This window comes from Lucilia sericata, unplaced genomic scaffold (assembly GCF_015586225.1).
Source record: "Lucilia sericata isolate MDLA Ls3-8-SP2 unplaced genomic scaffold, ASM1558622v1 Contig002574F_arrow, whole genome shotgun sequence".
Taxonomy (NCBI): Eukaryota; Metazoa; Arthropoda; class Insecta; order Diptera; family Calliphoridae; genus Lucilia; species Lucilia sericata.
The window spans coordinates 14,079-35,079 of NW_023996337.1; the positions used below are offsets into that span (position 1 = coordinate 14,079).

Here is a 21,001-nt window from a genome sequence, read left to right on the forward strand (position 1 = left end):
CTAGACTATAGTATAGTCTATAGTCTAGACTATAGTATAGTCTATAGTCTAGACTATAGTATAGTCTATAGTCTAGACTATAGTATAGTCTATAGTCTAGACTATAGTATAGTCTATAGTCTAGACTATAGTATAGTCTATAGTCTAGACTATAGTATAGTCTATAGTCTAGACTATAGTATAGTCTATAGTCTAGACTATATAGTCTATAGTCTAGACTATAGTATAGTCTATAGTCTAGAACTATATTGACTATAGTAGTCTATAGTCTAGACTATAGTATAGTCTATAGTCTAGACTATAGTATAGTCTATAGTCTAGACTATAGTATAGCCTATAGTCTAGACTATAGTCTGGACTATGTATAGTCTATAGTCTGGGACTATAGTATAGTCTATAGTCTGGACTATAGTATAGTCTATAGTCTGGACTATAGTATAGTCCTATAGTCTGGACTATAGTATAGTCTATAGTCTGGACTATAGTATAGTCTATAGTCTGGACTATAGTATAGTCTATAGTCTGGACTATAGTATAGTCTATAGTCTGGACTATAGTATAGTCTATAGTCTTTACTATAGTATAGTCTATAGTCTGGACTATAGTATAGTCTATAGTCCAGACTGTAGTCTGGACTATAGTATAGTCTATAGTCTGGACTATAGTATGGTCTATAGTCCAGACTATAGTCTGGACTATAGTATAGTCTATAGTCTGGACTATAGTATAGTCTATAGTCTGGACTATAGTATAGTCTATAGTCTGGACTATAGTATAGTCTATAGTCTGGACTATAGTATAGTCTATAGTCTGGACCATAGTATAGTCTATAGTCTGGACTATAGTAAAGTCAATAGTCTGGACTATAGTATACTCTATAGTCTGGTCTATAGTATAGTCTATAGTCTGGGCTATAGTATAGTCTATAGTCTGGGCTATAGTATAGTCTATAGTCTGGACTATAGTATAGTCTATAGTCTATTGTCTAGTCTATAGTCTGGACTAGTAAAGTCAATAGTCTGGACTATAGTATACTCTATAGTCTGGTCTATAGTATAGTCTATAGTCTGGGCTATAGTATAGTCTATAGTCTGGACTATAGTATAGTCTATTGTCTAGTCTATAGTCTGGACTATAGTATAGTCTATAGTCTGGACTATAGTATAGTCTATAGTCTGGTATATAGTATACTCTATAGTCTGGAATATAGTATACTCTATAGTCTGGATTATAGTATACTCTATTGTCTGGACTATAGTATACTATATAGTCTGGACTATAGTATATTCTATAGTCTGGACTATAGTATATTCTATAGTCTGGACTATAGTATAGTCTATAGTCTGGACTATAGTATATTCTATAGTCTATAGTGTAGACTATAGCATGGTCTATAGTATAAGACTATAGTATAGTCTATAGTCTAGACTATAGTGTAGTCTACAGTCTGGACTTTAGTATATTCTATAGTCTGTACTATAGGCTGGGCTACAGTCTGGATTATAGTCTGGACTATAGTTTGCACTATAGTATGGACTACAGTCTGAACTATAGTCTGAACTATAGTCCCTATAATCTGTAGAGTCTAGATTATAGTCTGGTATATAGTTTGGACAAAGGTCTGGTGTTGTCAGAGTTATTGTGGTCTATAGTTTGGACTATAGTCTAGTCTGGACTATATTGTAGTCTATATTTTGGACACTAGTCTAGACTTCAGTCGTGACTATAGTTTTATTTTTAGTCTAGGGATACCACTATGTGCGTTAAGTTGTGACTACACATCTCGTACCAAAAATGTTTGTTGCTTAAGTCTTTTGTTTTCTTGTATTCACCCAAATTTGAACATATTATTTAACCAATTAGAATATTATTAAATTGTTAATTGTTGCTTTAAAGAAATGTTAAACATATTAATATTGTTAACATGTAACATTGCGTTAGCTTAAACTTAAAATATATTTTCAAAGTAACTTGTAGGTGAAGTTTTATTTTTTGCAAAAATTTTTCAAATCTTTAGAGAAATCTTTATGAATTTTAATTTTTAAACTAAAAAAAAAACATAAAGATTTTACCTTGTTGTTATTTTATGTTGTTGTAATATTAATAATACTTTGTATTTATGTTTTTGTTTATCTAATTTAAAATCAAACGCACGTTGTATCTTTATGACAGCAGCTGGAATTTGAAGATTTACATTTTGATAAACAAAGTTTAACATTTAACGTAGTGGGCAGGGTCAGTTAGGTTTAGAAGAATGAATATTAAATTTAAATATTTAACATAAAATTTAAAACTTTAGGTTTGATCATATATATTTGGTGATTCTTTCTGATGACATTTTAAATAAAACCATTTCCATGTCTTCAATTTTATTTTCAATTCATTTGCTTTTATTTTATTTTCACTTGAATTTCGTTTTTCTCTTTTACAAATTTTCAATTACAATTTGAATTATCTTTCTACTTATTATGCGCTTTCGTTCGTTTCTAGTCATTTTTGAAAATTTTGAGCAATTTGAGTTAAATTTTTGTTTCGTTTTGTGCTAATAAGCTCTTAAAATCTAAAAAGGGAATTTCTTAATTATAATTTTAAACCAAAACAAAAAAACTAAAAAATTAATAACAATTGTTCGATGAGAAACTCTGAAAAAAAATAATTTTAATTAAAAAGAATCATGATCTTATAATGAAGTGATTAATTGCCTTCAATATGGTTTTTAAACTGCAAAAAATTGATTTATTTCTAAATGATTTTTTTTTGCATTTTGTTTTTTTGTCTTATAAAAATTTGTTACTAGTAAAAAAAGTAATTTAATATTAATTAGGGTTTTCTAAAACAATTATTGTTTTTATTGTTATATGTATTCTGTAGCTGTTTTATGTTTTATATTAAATTCAAAACGTTTTTTTTATTATTTAAACTACTTATTTTGTTTTTCAATTAAAAATATAACATTTTCTTTATATTTTCTCTTATTGATTTTGATTTTTTGGGGGGGAAGTGATGATTTGTTGTGGTGATATAGTTTTTATTTGTTTTTTTTTTTTCAACTAGTTTTTTTTATAATTATTTAAATATTTTTATTTTTTTTTTCTAATTATTATTGTTGCAATTTGCAATGTTTAACTTTAATGTTTTAGTTTTTGTTACTTAATTTAATATAAAAACATTTTTTCATCTTTTATTTTCCTTGGTTTTGTTGGTTTTGCTTTAAAATATCCAATTTATTTTCCTCTATAAATTTCAATAATACGATCTTGATCCACGTATTCGAAAATGTGTGGGGCATCCATTAAAATACCAATGGTACCGGCAGTGGTAACAATAAAGAACAAATATAATTGTAAACGATCTATAACCATGGCAACATATTTCCAATCTTCTCGGGTCTGTAAAGGCAAACGTTTAAAGTTTACTACTTAAAATAATAATAACACTATATAATAATAATGACACTATAATAATGTAGTTCGGTCTATAATCAGGACTAACATAGTCAAGTATTAGATAGTTTTAATAGTCAAGATTATAGTTCTTTTATACTCAGGATTATATCTCAATATATAGTCTATATTCTAGTCTAGTACCCAGTTTAGGCTACAGCTACAGCCTAGTCTATAATCTAGTCTATAGTCTAGCCTATAGTCTAGTCTATAGTCTAGTCTATAGTCTAGTCTATAGTGTAGTCTATAGTCTAGTCTATAGTCTAGTCTATAGTCTAGTCTATAGTCTAGTCTATAGTCTATAGTCTAGTCTATAGTCTAGTCTATAGTCTAGTCTATAGTCTAGTCTATAGTCTAGTCTATAGTCTAGTCTATAGTCTAGTCTATAGTCTAGTCTATAGTCTAGTCTATAGTCTAGTCTATAGTCTAGTCTATAGTCTAGTCTATAGTCTAGTCTATAGTCTAGTCTATAGTCTAGTCTATAGTCTAGTCTATAGTCTAGTCTATAGTCTAGTCTATAGTCTAGTCTATAGTCTAGTCTATAGTCTAGTCTATAGTCTAGTCTATAGTCTAGTCTATAGTCTAGTCTATAGTCTAGTCTATAGTCTAGTCTATAGTCTAGTCTATAGTCTAGTCTATAGTCTAGTCTATAGTCTAGTCTATAGTCTAGTCTATAGTCTAGTCTATAGTCTAGTCTATAGTCTAGTCTATAGTCTATAGTCTAGTCTATAGTCTAGTCTATAGTCTAGTCTATAGTCTAGTCTATAGTCTAGTCTATAGTCTAGTCTAGTCTAGTCTATAGTATAGTCTATAGTCTAGTCTATAGTCTAGTCTATAGTCTAGTCTATAGTCTAGTCTATAGTCTAGTCTATAGTCTAGTCTATAGTCTAGTCTATAGTCTAGTCTATAGTCTAGTCTATAGTCTAGTCTATAGTCTAGTCTAGTCTATAGTCTAGTCTATAGTCTAGTCTATAGTCTAGTCTATAGTCTAGTCTATAGTCTAGTCTATAGTCTAGTCTATAGTCTAGTCTATAGTCTAGTCTATAGTCTAGTCTATAGTCTAGTCTATAGTTAGTCTATAGTCTAGTCTATAGTCTAGTCTATAGTCTAGTCTATAGTTTAGTCTAGTCTAGTCTATAGTCTAGTCTATAGTCTAGTCTATAGTCTAGTTTATAGTCTAGTCTATAGTCTTGTCTATAGTCTAGTCTATAGTCTAGTCTATAGTCTAGTCTATAGTCTAGTCTATAGTCTAGTCTATAGTCTAGTCTATTGTCTAGTCTATTGTCTAGTCTATAGTCTAGTCTATAGTCTAGTCTATAGTCTAGTCTATAGTCTAGTCTATAGTCTATAGTATATAGTCTAGTCTAATAGTCTAGTCTATAGTCTAGTCTATAGTCTAGTCTATAGTCTAGTCTATAGTCTAGTCTATAGTCTAGTCTATAGTCTAGTCTATAGTCTAGTCTATAGTCTAGTCTATAGTCTAGTCTATAGTCTAGTCTATAGTCTAGTCTATAGTCTAGTCTATAGTCTAGTCTATAGTCTAGTCTATAGTCTAGTATAGTCTAGTCTATAGTCTAGTCTATAGTCTAGTCTATAGTCTAGTCTATAGTCTAGTCTATAGTCTAGTCTATAGTCTAGTCTATAGTCTAGTCTATAGTCTAGTCTATAGTCTATAGTCTAGTCTATAGTCTAGTCTATAGTCTAGTCTATAGTCTAGTCTATAGTCTAGTCTATAGTCTAGTCTATAGTATAGTCTATGTATAGTCTATAGTCTAGTCTATAGTCTAGTCTATAGTCTAGTCTATAGTCTAGTCTATAGTCTAGTCTATAGTCTAGTCTATAGTCTAGTCTATAGTCTAGTCTATAGTCTAGTCTATAGTCTAGTCTATAGTATAGTCATAGTCTAGTCTATAGTCTAGTCTATTGTCTAGTCTATAGTCTAGTCTATAGTCTAGTCTAGTCTAGTCTATAGTCTAGTCTAGTCTATAGTCTAGTCTATAGTCTAGTCTATAGTCTAGTCTATAGTCTAGTCTATAGTCTAGTCTATAGTCTAGTCTATAGTCTAGTCTATAGTCTAGTCTATAGTCTAGTCTATAGTCTAGTCTATAGTCTAGTCTATAGTCTAGTCTATAGTCTAGTCTATAGTCTAGTCTATAGTCTAGTCTATAGTCTACTCTATAGTCTAGTCTATAGTCTTGTCTATAGTCTAGTCTATAGTCTAGTCTATAGTCTAGTCTATAGTCTAGTCTATAGTCTAGTCTATAGTCTAGTCTATAGTCTAGTCTATAGTCTAGTCTATAGTCTAGTCTATAGTCTAGTCTATAGTCTAGTCTATAGTCTAGTCTATAGTCTAGTCTATAGTCTAGTCTATAGTCTAGTCTATAGTCTAGTCTATAGTCTAGTCTATAGTCTAGTCTATAGTCTAGTCTATAGTCTAGTCTATAGTCTAGTCTATAGTCTAGTCTATAGTCTAGTCTATAGTATAGTCTATAGTCTAGTCTATAGTCTAGTCTATTGTCTAGTCTATAGTCTAGTCCATAGTCTAGTCTATAGTCTAGTCTATTGTCTAGTCTATAGTCTAGTCTATAGTCTAGTCTAGTCTATAGTCTAGTCTATAGTCTAGTCTATAGTCTAGTCTATAGTCTAGTCTATAGTCTAGTCTATAGTCTAGTCTATAGTCTAGTCTATAGTCTAGTCTATAGTCTAGTATATAGTCTAGTCTATAGTCTAGTCTATAGTCTAGTCTATAGTCTAGTCTATAGTCTAGTCTATAGTCTAGTCTATAGTCTAGTCTATAGTCTAGTCTATAGTCTAGTCTATAGTCTAGTCTATAGTCTAGTCTATAGTCTAGTCTAGTCTATAGTCTAGTCTAGTCTATAGTCTAGTCTAGTCTATAGTCTAGTCTATAGTCTAGTCTAGTCTATAGTCTAGTCTAGTAGTCTAGTCTAGTCTAGTCTAGTCTAGTCTAGTCTAGTCTAGTCTAGTCTAGTCTAGTCTATAGTCTAGTCTAGTCTATAGTCAGTCTATAGTCTAATCTATAGTCTAGTCTATAGTCTAGTCTATATTCTAGTCTATAGTCTAGTCTATAGTCTAGTCTATAGTCTAGTCTATAGTATAGTCTAGTCTATAGTCTAGTCTATAGTCTAGTCTATAGTCTAGTCTATAGTCTAGTCTATAGTCTAGTCTATAGTCTAGTCTATAGTCTAGTCTATAGTCTAGTCTATAGTCTAGTCTATAGTCTAGTCTATAGTCTAGTCTATAGTCTAGTCTATAGTCTAGTCCATAGTCCAGTCTACAATCTAGTCTGTACTCTAGTCTATGGTGTAGTCTAATTGATCTGGATTATAATATAGTCTTGTCGGAAGTAAAGTTCAGGCTATAGTGTAGGAAAAATTCTACACCTCCATGCATTCTCCTGAATAAAGACTCTTCTCCAGACTTACTTGTATATACAAATCTTCATTCCTTAAATGCTCCGCTATAAACTCTACCGCCTCGGTGGCCTTACTCGCCTCTGGCGACAATAAAATCGAATCAGAGGACTCACTCTCTCGACGTCCATGATCACCAATACCCAGCTCAGCACCACTATTAACTTTACGATTTATTTACAATTTGGATGATGTAAATCCGACAATTCCATAACTTCCATTTTCGATTTGTTTACCCCCGATGGCACTTATCTGCTTCGGCATCTCAGCTGGTGAACCATATGAAGTGGGATACGTTTGAGCACTAGTGCCAGGCATTTCCATCATCCAACGAAGACGTGTCTTGCGTGGACGTTTCATTAGCAAGATGGCAGGTAGATATTGTAGAAAAGCTCTACGTATCCAGTTGGGCATACGATGCGTGCGAGGACCTCGGAAATTCCAATTGATAATGACGACCGTTACCAAAATCGAAACGGTATTCATGATAAAGGTGAAGAGTAAGTATTTGGCTATGAGTGGCAGCACTAGGGAAGTGGGCGGTAGAATTTTCGATACAAGCAACAGGAACACAACCAGTGACAGTAAAATGCTAATACCCAAAGTCACCTAAAGAGAAAAATGGATAAAATGATTTCATCTAGAAATAAAGTTTAAGGACTATACCTTTTCTCCAGCTTCTGCGGGCAAATAAAATACCAAAACACAAAGGAATGAAATCAGCACAGTGGGCAAAATTAAATTCACCGTGTAGAAGAGAGTTTTCCTGCGTATAATGATGTAAAATGTAATATCGGTTTCCGTAGGATGATTACCATCACCCTCATAGACATTTAAGTAGGCGGGCACTTCTATTATATCCCAAGTACCCGATTTCCAATAATCCGATAAATCCACAAAATTCTTATTGTTATACAAAGCCAGCGACACCTGATCACCATTAAAGGTCCACGAACCAAATTTCATAATACAAGTCTGTTGATCGAAGGGAAAGTAGGTGACATCAATGGTGCAAGAACTTTGATAAATGGCCGGAGGTACCCAAAGAACCTCACCGGTAGGATAAATTAAAACGTTAGATTTATAACGCACTTCGTAGTTACCATCAGCACTAGGAGATGGATTCGGAGTTTGGTCATGAGGAAAGAAAATAATGTATATTAGTATTTTATTTATTTGATATTGGGGGAAAGGGTTTATTATTTATTACTTAAATAATCTTTATTGTTATAACAAATTGTTAATAAGATTGTTAATATCGTTAGACTTCAAAAGCTGTACATTTTCGTTGGTATTATATAAGTATATAAATGGACTATGATTATTTTTTAATTTTTTTGCATTATTTGGATATGATAGTGTTTAATGATTTCCTAAATGGTTCCTTATCTTAACAAGCCTTTTTTTTCGGAATGCTAAAAGCATTTTTCCTTTAGCCAGTGTTTGTTTTAAACACTCACCTGTTGAAAGCCTAAAGAAATTAAGGTTAAAGTTTTCGGAGTTCTTTTTAGGGACTTGGTTTTACAGGGGCAAACTACTGTTTTTTTGGGGGGGTTATATTACTTTTACTATTAAGCAGTTTCAGAGGATGTTTTTTTTTGATATGGATTGACTATTACAAGTTATTTTAATCTCCTTTGGAAAAATCCTTGCCTTTTGCCGATAGTTAACAAATTTCAAGGATTTTTTTAGGAGTTATGCTGCGTTGTTTTTATAAATTTTAATTTCGAACAAAACAAGAAATCAAGTCTGGTAATCCAAATTTTAAGTCGTAATTCTAGGGCTGCCATAATGATTACATTCCTGATAGATTAAGGAGGAAAGTATAAACAAAACCATATTTTTATAGGAATTTTAACAACATTTTCATATGTGTTGTCTATTGTCCATCATAAAACCATTGCCAAACAAGTATCATAAATATATCTTAAAACTAATACTTTCCTCCTTAATCTAGATCAGGAATGTAATCATTATGGCAGCCCTAGAAATTACGACTTAAAATTTGGATTATACCAGACTTGATTTTCTTGTTTTGTTCGAAATTAAAATTTATAAAAAAACGCAGCATAACTCCTAAAAAAATCCTTGAAATTTGTTAACTATCGGCAAAAGGCAAGGATTTTTCCAAAGGAGATTAAAATAACTTGTAATAGTCAATCCATATCAAAAAAAACATCCTCTGTAAACTGCTTAATAGTAAAAGTAATATAACCCCCCCAAAAAAACAGTAGTTTGCCCCTGTAAAACCAAGTCCCTAAAAAGAACTCCGAAAACTTTAACCTTAATTTCTTTAGGCTTTCAACAGGTGAGTGTTTAAAACAAACACTGGCTAAAGGAAAAATGCTTTTTAGCATTCCGAAAAAAAAGGCTTGTTAAGATAAGGAACCATTTAGGAAATCATTAAACACTATCATATCCAAATAATGCAAAAAAATTAAAAAATAATCATAGTCCATTTATATACTTATATAATACCAACGAAAATGTACAGCTTTTGAAGTCTAACGATATTAACAATCTTATTAACAATTTGTTATAACAATAAAGATTATTTAAGTAATAAATAATAAACCCTTTCCCCCAATATCAAATAAATAAAATACTAATATACATTATTTTCTTTCCTCATGACCAAACTCCGAATCCATCTCCTAGTGCTGATGGTAACTACGAAGTGCGTTATAAATCTAACGTTTTAATTTATCCTACCGGTGAGGTTCTTTGGGTACCTCCGGCCATTTATCAAAGTTCTTGCACCATTGATGTCACCTACTTTCCCTTCGATCAACAGACTTGTATTATGAAATTTGGTTCGTGGACCTTTAATGGTGATCAGGTGTCGCTGGCTTTGTATAACAATAAGAATTTTGTGGATTTATCGGATTATTGGAAATCGGGTACTTGGGATATAATAGAAGTGCCCGCCTACTTAAATGTCTATGAGGGTGATGGTAATCATCCTACGGAAACCGATATTACATTTTACATCATTATACGCAGGAAAACTCTCTTCTACACGGTGAATTTAATTTTGCCCACTGTGCTGATTTCATTCCTTTGTGTTTTGGTATTTTATTTGCCCGCAGAAGCTGGAGAAAAGGTATAGTCCTTAAACTTTATTTCTAGATGAAATCATTTTTATCCATTTTTCTCTTTAGGTGACTTTGGGTATTAGCATTTTACTGTCACTGGTTGTGTTCCTGTTGCTTGTATCGAAAATTCTACCGCCCACTTCCCTAGTGCTGCCACTCATAGCCAAATACTTACTCTTCACCTTTATCATGAATACCGTTTCGATTTTGGTAACGGTCGTCATTATCAATTGGAATTTCCGAGGTCCTCGCACGCATCGTATGCCCAACTGGATACGTAGAGCTTTTCTACAATATCTACCTGCCATCTTGCTAATGAAACGTCCACGCAAGACACGTCTTCGTTGGATGATGGAAATGCCTGGCACTAGTGCTCAAACGTATCCCACTTCATATGGTTCACCAGCTGAGATGCCGAAGCAGATAAGTGCCATCGGGGGTAAACAATCGAAAATGGAAGTTATGGAATTGTCGGATTTACATCATCCAAATTGTAAAATAAATCGTAAAGTTAATAGTGGTGCTGAGCTGGGTATTGGTGATCATGGACGTCGAGAGAGTGAGTCCTCTGATTCGATTTTATTGTCGCCAGAGGCGAGTAAGGCCACCGAGGCGGTAGAGTTTATAGCGGAGCATTTAAGGAATGAAGATTTGTATATACAAGTAGTCTGGAGAAGAGTCTTTATTCAGGAGAATGCATGGAGGTGTAGAATTTTTCCTACACTATAGCCTGAACTTTACTTCCGACAAGACTATATTATAATCCAGATCAATTAGACTACACCATAGACTAGAGTACAGACTAGATTGTAGACTGGACTATGGACTAGACTATAGACTAGACTATAGACTAGACTATAGACTAGACTATAGACTAGACTATAGACTAGACTATAGACTAGACTATAGACTAGACTATAGACTAGACTATAGACTAGACTATAGACTAGACTATAGACTAGACTATAGACTAGACTATAGACTAGACTATACTATAGACTAGACTATAGACTAGACTATAGACTAGACTATAGACTAGAATATAGACTAGACTATAGACTAGACTATAGATTAGACTATAGACTAGACTATAGACTAGACTAGACTATAGACTAGACTAGACTAGACTAGACTATAGACTAGACTAGACTAGACTAGACTATAGACTAGACTAGACTAGACTATAGACTAGACTAGACTATAGACTAGACTATAGACTAGACTAGACTATAGACTAGACTAGACTATAGACTAGACTAGACTATAGACTAGACTATAGACTAGACTATAGACTAGACTATAGACTAGACTATAGACTAGACTATAGACTAGACTATAGACTAGACTATAGACTAGACTATAGACTAGACTATAGACTAGACTATAGACTAGACTATATACTAGACTATAGACTAGACTATAGACTAGACTATAGACTAGACTATAGACTAGACTATAGACTAGACTATAGACTAGACTATAGACTAGACTATAGACTAGACTATAGACTAGACTAGACTATAGACTAGACTATAGACTAGACAATAGACTAGACTATAGACTAGACTATGGACTAGACTATAGACTAGACAATAGACTAGACTATAGACTAGACTATAGACTATACTATAGACTAGACTATAGACTAGACTATAGACTAGACTATAGACTAGACTATAGACTAGACTATAGACTAGACTATAGACTAGACTATAGACTAGACTATAGACTAGACTATAGACTAGACTATAGACTAGACTATAGACTAGACTATAGACTAGACTATAGACTAGACTATAGACTAGACTATAGACTAGACTATAGACTAGACTATAGACTAGACTATAGACTAGACTATAGACTAGACTATAGACTAGACTATAGACTAGACTATAGACTAGACTATAGACAAGACTATAGACTAGACTATAGAGTAGACTATAGACTAGACTATAGACTAGACTATAGACTAGACTATAGACTAGACTATAGACTAGACTATAGACTATACTATAGACTAGACTATAGACTAGACTATAGACTAGACTATAGACTAGACTATAGACTAGACTATAGACTACTATACTAGACTATAGACTAGACTATAGACTAGACTAGACTATAGACTAGACTAGACTAGACTATAGACTAGACTATAGACTAGACAATAGACTAGACTATAGACTAGACTATAGACTATACTATAGACTAGACTATAGACTAGACTATAGACTAGACTATAGACTAGACTATAGACTAGACTATAGACTAGACTATAGACTAGACTATAGACTAGACTATAGACTAGACTATAGACTAGACTATAGACTAGACTATAGACTAGACTATAGACTAGACTATAGACTAGACTATAGACTAGACTATAGACTAGACTATAGACTATACATAGACTAGACTATAGACTAGACTATAGACTAGACTATAGACTAGACTATAGACTAGACTATAGACTAGACTATAGACTAGACTATAGACTAGACTATAGACTAGACTATAGACTAGACTATAGACTAGACTATAGACTAGACTATAGACTAGACTATAGACTAGACTATAGACTAGACTATAGACTAGACTATAGACTAGACTATAGACTAGACTATAGACTAGACTATAGACTAGACTATAGACTAGACTATAGACTAGACTATAGACTAGACTATAGACTAGACTATAGACTAGACTATAGACTAGACTATAGACTAGACTATAGACTAGACTATAGACTAGACTATAGACTAGACTATAGACTAGACTATAGACTAGACTATAGACTAGACTATAGACTAGACTATAGACTAGACAATAGACTAGACAATAGACTAGACTATAGACTAGACTATAGACTAGACTATAGACTAGACTATAGACTAGACTATAGACTAGACTATAGACAAGACTATAGACTAGACTATAAACTAGACTATAGACTAGACTATAGACTAGACTATAGACTAGACTAGACTAGACTATAGAATAGACTATAGACTAACTATAGACTAGACTATAGACTAGACTATAGACTAGACTATAGACTAGACTATAGACTAGACTATAGACTAGACTATAGACTAGACTATAGACTAGACTATAGACTAGACTATAGACTAGACTATAGACTAGACTATAGACTAGACTATAGACTAGACTATAGACTAGACTATAGACTAGACTATAGACTAGACTATAGACTAGACTATAGACTAGACTATAGACTAGACTATAGACTAGACTATAGACTAGACTATAGACTAGACTATAGACTAGACTATAGACTAGACTATAGACTAGACTATAGACTAGACTATAGACTAGACTATAGACTAGACTATAGACTAGACTATAGACTAGACTATAGACTAGACTATAGACTAGACTATAGACTAGACTATAGACTAGACTATAGACTAGACTATAGACTAGACTATAGACTATAGACTATAGACTAGACTATAGACTAGACTATAGACTAGACTATAGACTAGACTATAGACTAGACTATAGACTAGACTATAGACTAGACTATAGACTAGACTATAGACTAGACTATAGACTAGACTATAGACTAGACTATAGACTAGACTATAGACTAGACTGTAGACTAGACTATAGACTAGACTATAGACTAGACTATAGACTAGACTATAGACTAGACTATAGACTAGACTATAGACTAGACTATAGACTAGACTATAGACTAGACTATAGACTAGACTAAGACTAGACTATAGACTAGACTATAGACTAGACTATAGACTAGACTATAGACTAGACTATAGACTACACTATAGACTAGACTATAGACTAGACTATAGACTAGACTATAGACTAGACTATAGACTACACTATAGACTAGACTATAGACTAGACTATAGACTAGACTATAGGCTAGACTATAGACTAGATTATAGACTAGGCTGTAGCTGTAGCCTAAACTGGGTACTAGACTAGAATATAGACTATATTGAGATATAATCCTGAGTATAAAGAACTATAATCTTGACTATTAAAACTATCTAATACTTGACTATGTTAGTCCTGATTATAGACCGAACTACATTATTATAGTGTCATTATTATTATATAGTGTTATTATTATTTTAAGTAGTAAACTTTAAACGTTTGCCTTTACAGACCCGAGAAGATTGGAAATATGTTGCCATGGTTATAGATCGTTTACAATTATATTTGTTCTTTATTGTTACCACTGCCGGTACCATTGGTATTTTAATGGATGCCCCACACATTTTCGAATACGTGGATCAAGATCGTATTATTGAAATTTATAGAGGAAAATAAATTGGATATTTTAAAGCAAAACCAACAAAAACCAAGGAAAATAAAAGATGAAAAAATGTTTTTATATTAAATTAAGTAACAAAAACTAAAACATTAAAGTTAAACATTGCAAATTGCAACATAATAATTAGAAAAAAAAAATAAAATATTTAAATAATTATAAAAAAACTAGTTGAAAAAAAAAAAACAAATAAAAACTATATCACCCAACAAATCATCACTTCCCCCCCAAAAAATCAAAATCAATAAGAGAAAATATAAAGAAAATGTTATATTTTTAATTGAAAAACAAAATAAGTAGTTTAAATAATAAAAAAACGTTTTGAATTTAATATAAAACATAAAACAGCTACAGAATACATATAACAATAAAACAATAATTGTTTTAGAAAACCCTAATTAATATTAAATTACTTTTTTACTAGTAACAAATTTTTATAAGACAAAAAAACAAAAATGCAAAAAAAATCATTTAGAAATAAATCAATTTTTTGCAGTTTAAAAACCATATTGAAGGCAATTAATCACTTCATTATAGATCATGATTCTTTTTTAATTAAAATTATTTTTTTTCAGAGTTTCTCATCGAACAATTGTTATTAATTTTTAGTTTTTTTGTTTTGGTTTTAAAATTATAATTAAGAAATTCCCTTTTTAGATTTAAGAGCTTATTAGCACAAAACGAACAAAATTTAACTCAAATTGCTCAAAATTTTCAAAAATGACTAGAAACGAACGAAAGCGCATAATAAGTAGAAAGATAATTCAAATTGTAATTGAAAATTTGTAAAAGAGAAAAACGAAATTCAAGTGAAAATAAAATAAAAGCAAATGAATTGAAAATAAAATTGAAGACATGGAAATGGTTTTATTTAAAATGTCATCAGAAAGAATCACCAAATATATATGATCAAACCTAAAGTTTTAAATTTTATGTTAAATATTTAAAATTTAATATTCATTCTTCTAAACCTAACTGACCCTGCCCACTACGTTAAATGTTAAACTTTGTTTATCAAAATGTAAATCTTCAAATTCCAGCTGCTGTCATAAAGATACAACGTGCGTTTGATTTTAATTAGATAAACAAAAACATAATACAAAGTATTATTAATATTACAACAACATAAAATAACAACAAGGTAAATCTTTATGTTTTTTTTTTAGTTTAAAAATTAAAATTCATAAAGATTTCTCTAAAGATTTGAAAAATTTTTGCAAAAAATAAAACTTCACCTACAAGTTACTTTGAAAATATATTTTAAGTTTAAGCTAACGCAATGTTACATGTTAACAATATTAATATGTTTAACATTTCTTTAAAGCAACAATTAACAATTTAATAATATTCTAATTGGTTAAATAATATGTTCAAATTTGGGTGAATACAAGAAAACAAAAGACTTAAGCAACAAACATTTTGGTACGAGATGTGTAGTCACAACTTAACGCACATAGTGGTATCCCTAGACTAAAAATAAAACTATAGTCACGACTGAAGTCTAGACTAGTGTCCAAAATATAGACTACAATATAGTCCAGACTAGACTATAGTCCAAACTATAGACCACAATAACTCTGACAACACCAGACCTTTGTCCAAACTATATACCAGACTATAATCTAGACTCTACAGATTATAGGGACTATAGTTCAGACTATAGTTCAGACTGTAGTCCATACTATAGTGCAAACTATAGTCCAGACTATAATCCAGACTGTAGCCCAGCCTATAGTACAGACTATAGAATATACTAAAGTCCAGACTGTAGACTACACTATAGTCTAGACTATAGACTATACTATAGTCTTATACTATAGACCATGCTATAGTCTACACTATAGACTATAGAATATACTATAGTCCAGACTATAGACTATACTATAGTCCAGACTATAGAATATACTATAGTCCAGACTATAGAATATACTATAGTCCAGACTATATAGTATACTATAGTCCAGACAATAGAGTATACTATAATCCAGACTATAGAGTATACTATATTCCAGACTATAGAGTATACTATATACCAGACTATAGACTATACTATAGTCCAGACTATAGACTATACTATAGTCCAGACTATAGACTAGACAATAGACTATACTATAGTCCAGACTATAGACTATACTATAGCCCAGACTATAGACTATACTATAGACCAGACTATAGAGTATACTATAGTCCAGACTATTGACTTTACTAGTCCAGACTATAGACTAGACAATAGACTATAGACTATACTATAGTCCAGACTATAGACTATACTATAGCCCAGACTATAGACTATACTATAGCCCAGACTATAGACTATACTATAGACCAGACTATAGAGTATACTATAGTCCAGACTATTGACTTTACTATAGTCCAGACTATAGACTATACTATGGTCCAGACTATAGACTATACTATAGTCCAGACTATAGACTATACTATAGTCCAGACTATAGACTATACTATAGTCCAGACTATAGACTATACTATAGTCCAGACTATAGACTATACTATTAGTCCAGACTATAGTCTGGACTATAGACCATACTATAGTCCAGACTATAGACTATACTATAGTCCAGACTACAGTCTGGACTATAGACTATACTATAGTCCAGACTATAGACTATACTATAGTAAAGACTATAGACTATACTATAGTCCAGACTATAGACTATACTATAGTCCAGACTATAGACTATACTATAGTCCAGACTATAGACTATACTATAGTCCAGACTATAGACTATACTATAGTCCAGACTATAGACTATACTATAGTCCAGAACTATAGACTATACTATAGTCCAGACTATAGACTATTACTATAGTCCAGACTATAGACTATACAATAGTCCAGACTATAGTCTAGACTATAGGCTAGACTATAGTCTAGACTATAGACATACTATAGTCTAGACTATAGACTATAACTATAGTCTAGACTATAGACTATACTATAGTCTAGACTATAGACTATACTATAGTCTAGACTATAGACTATACTATAGTCTAGACTATAGACTATACTATAGTCTAGACTATAGACTATACTATAGTCTAGACTATAGACTATACTATAGTCTAGACTATAGACTATACTATAGTCCTAGACTAATAGCTATACTATAGTCCTAGACTATAGACTATAACTATAGTCTAGACTATAGACTATACTATAGTCTAGACTATAGACTATTACTATAGTCTAGACTATAGACTATACTATAGTCTAATCTAGAGGACCTAGTCTAGACTATAGACTATACTATAGTCTAGACTATAGACTATACTATAGTCTAGACTATAGACTATACTATAGTCTAGACTATAGACTATACTATAGTCTAGACTATAGACTATACTATAGTCTAGACTATAGACTATACTATAGTCTAGACTATAGACTATACTATAGTCTAGACTATAGACTATACTATAGTCTAGACTATAGACTATACTATAGTCTAGACTATAGACTATACTATAGTTAGACTATAGACTATACTATAGTCTAGACTATAGACTATACTATAGTCTAGACTATAGACTATACTATAGTCTAGACTATAGACTATACTATAGTCTAGACTATAGACTATACTAGTCTAGACTATAGACTATACTATAGTCTAGACTATAGACTATACTATAGTCTAGACTATAGACTATACTATAGTCTAGACTATAGACTATACTGTAGTCTAGACTATAGACTATACTGTAGTCTAGACTATAGACTATACTGTAGTCTAGACTATAGACTATACTGTAGTCTAGACTATAGACTATACTATAGTCTAGACTATTGATTATACTATAGTCTAGACTATAGACTATACTATAGTCTAGACTATAGACTATACTATAGTCTAGACTATAGACTATACTATAGTCTAGACTATAGACTATACTATAGTCTAGACTATAGACTATACTATAGTCTAGACTATAGACTATACTATAGTCTAGACTATAGACTATACTATAGTCTAGACTATAGACTATACTATAGTCTAGACTATAGACTATACTATAGTCTAGACTATAGACTATACTATAGTCCAGACTATAGACTATACTATAGTCTAGACTATAGACTATACTATAGTCTAGACTATAGACTATACTATAGTCTAGACTATAGACTATTCTATAGTCTAGACTATAGACTATACTATAGTCTAGACTATAGACTATACTATAGTCCAGACTATACACTATACTATAGTCCAGACTATAGACTACACTATAGTCCAGACTATAGACTATACTATAGTCCAGACTATAGACTATACTATAGTCCAGACTATACACTATACTATAGTCCAGACTATACACTATACTATAGTCCAGACTATACACTGTACTATAGTCCAGACTATACACTATACTATAGTCCAGAATATAGACTGTGCTATAGTCCAGACTATAGACTAGACTGTGGTCCAAACTGTAGACTAGACTACTGTCCAGACTTATCTACATACCAAAGTATAATCCAAACTATAAACTTGACTATAGTCTATTTAGACGATAGTTTAGACTTTTTTCTAGACTATAAACCTGACTATAGTCCAGACTATAGATTAGACTTAAGTCCAGACTAAAAAATTTTACTATACTACAGATTAGACTGTAGTCCAGACTACAAATTAGATTATAATCCAGACTATAGAGGATAGACTAAATGTAGTAGACAATTACCGAGACAATAATCTCGTCTTCATACGTGGCTGTAGTCCAAAATTTAAACTAAACTATAGGTCGGAGTGTTGACCATACTATGGTCAAATCTGTAGTCTTTGCTATAGTACAGCGAAATAACAATACAAGCTATTTAGAGTAAATACTAAAGTAAAGTCCAATTTAGGACCTAAATTAGGTAGTAGTCCCACTGTGCACCTTAAGCTATAAATTAAATATTCTTCATACCTAATTTACAGGCTACTAAAATTATTAATTGTTAACTATTTGACAAGTATAATTTTTGTTTAGCAGCTAAATTAGCAAATAAATTACACAACATTTTACTTAAGCAGCAGCATCTTCAACATCTTTCAGCTGATTTGTTAATGACCATTGATTGCAAATGTCTTAAGCAAAATCTGCATATTAACACCACTTATGATGTGCAACAAAAGATGCAAAAAAAAAATTGGTGCCAAGTCTATGAAAGCAAACTCAATGAACAGTGGAAAACTTAAAGTTTATGTATAGGCCCAAATTACAAACGAGAAGAAAAAGTCAAAGTCATAAACTTTAAATAAAGTCAAGCGTGTATAAAGAAAAATGCAAATTAATGAGTTGCTAACAGGGCGGCAACTGGGAATGTTATAGTAAAATCGATGTTATGCTACAAATATATTTAATTTAATACTCTCTCAGAGTAATGCAAGATACTATGATTTGTCATAGATAACAAAATGTTGCAACTATGGAAGACTTTTGTTTTTGCTTTTACAAAAATAATTTATTATTATTTTGTTGCAACTCTAGTAAACGTAAATAACTCATTGTAGGGCTTTTAAACATATTGACCCATAAAAGTTACATTTTACACAGTTTAAAATTTCCTTATGATTTTTATTTTTTGTTATTTAGTTATACCCATGTGTTTATTTATTTATTCGGTATTTTTTTTTTTTTTTTTTTTTTCAACAAACCTTATGGTTTTCCACATATGCAATTTATTTTTAAACCTTAAAGTTTCTTTTCAGTTTTAAAATTTAAATGCAGTAGTAAAATATTTTATATTTATTTGAGTGTTTTTTTTTTTTTGTCACTTATGAAATAAGTATTAAAATCGTGATTTGTTTAAAAATGGTCAAAAGTTTAGGTTTTTACCTTCTAGACATCAGTTAAAAAAATATTAAGTCTTTTAGCGGATTTCCTTTATTAAATTGGCGGCTGACATCATATTACCAAATAAAAATTATTTCTGGGAATTCTCTAAGTATTTTAAGGCTTTCACATTTTCAATAGATTTTTATAAAATCACGAAATGTGCTAAATATGGATCACCCTTTTATTGGTGACTGCAATCACTAGGTGATCATAACCTAATACTTAATAGATTGATTCACTAAAGCAAGGTTAAATAGAAATGTAAATTTTGTTACAAAACTTTTTAAGTTTTTGTATAAATTGTATTGAAATTGCGAGATTTTATCTGTAATACATCCCAGTAAAATTATCACTTCCATAGGATTATAAAAAAGTATTTAGAATTTCGACTGTACTCTAGTCTAGTCTATAGTCTAGTCTATAGTCTAGTCTATAGTCTAGTCTATAGTCTAGTCTATAGTCTAGTCTATAGTCTAGTCTATAGTCTAGTCTATAGTCTAGTCTATAGTCTAGTCTATAGTCTAGTCTATAGTCTAGTCTATAGTCTAGTCTATAGTCTAGTCTATAGTCTAGTCTATAGTCTAGTCTATCGTCTAGTCTATAGTCTAGTCTATAGTCTAGTCTATAGTCTAGTCTATAGTCTAGTCTATAGTCTGTCTAAGTCTAGTCTATAGTCTAGTCTATAGTCTAGTCTATAGTCTAGTATAGTAGTCTAGTCTATAGTCTAGTCTATAGTCTAGTCTATAATCTAGTCTATGTCTAGTCTATAGTCTAGTCTATAGTCTAGTCTAATCTGTCTATAGTCTAGTCTATATAGTCTAAGTCTAGTCTATAGTCTAGTCTATAGTCTAGTCTAGTAGTCTA

At 31.3% G+C, this 21,001-nt stretch overlaps 1 protein-coding gene and 1 pseudogene across 1 annotated transcript; one reads left to right on the forward strand and one right to left on the reverse strand.

Annotated features, from left to right (window-relative positions):
- Positions 1-2,351: 2,351 nt before the first annotated feature.
- LOC119614085 lies at positions 2,352-8,074 on the reverse strand (annotated as a pseudogene).
- Positions 8,075-9,538: 1,464 nt separating this feature from the next.
- On the forward strand, positions 9,539-14,420 carry LOC119614084 (acetylcholine receptor subunit beta-like 1). The gene is made up of 3 exons (XM_037970183.1): positions 9,539-9,977; positions 10,036-10,632; positions 14,125-14,420. The coding sequence occupies exons 1-3, from the start codon at positions 9,678-9,680 to the stop codon at positions 14,287-14,289; spliced, it is 1,062 nt and encodes a 353-aa protein (XP_037826111.1). The 5' UTR covers positions 9,539-9,677; the 3' UTR covers positions 14,290-14,420.
- Positions 14,421-21,001: the final 6,581 nt, after the last annotated feature.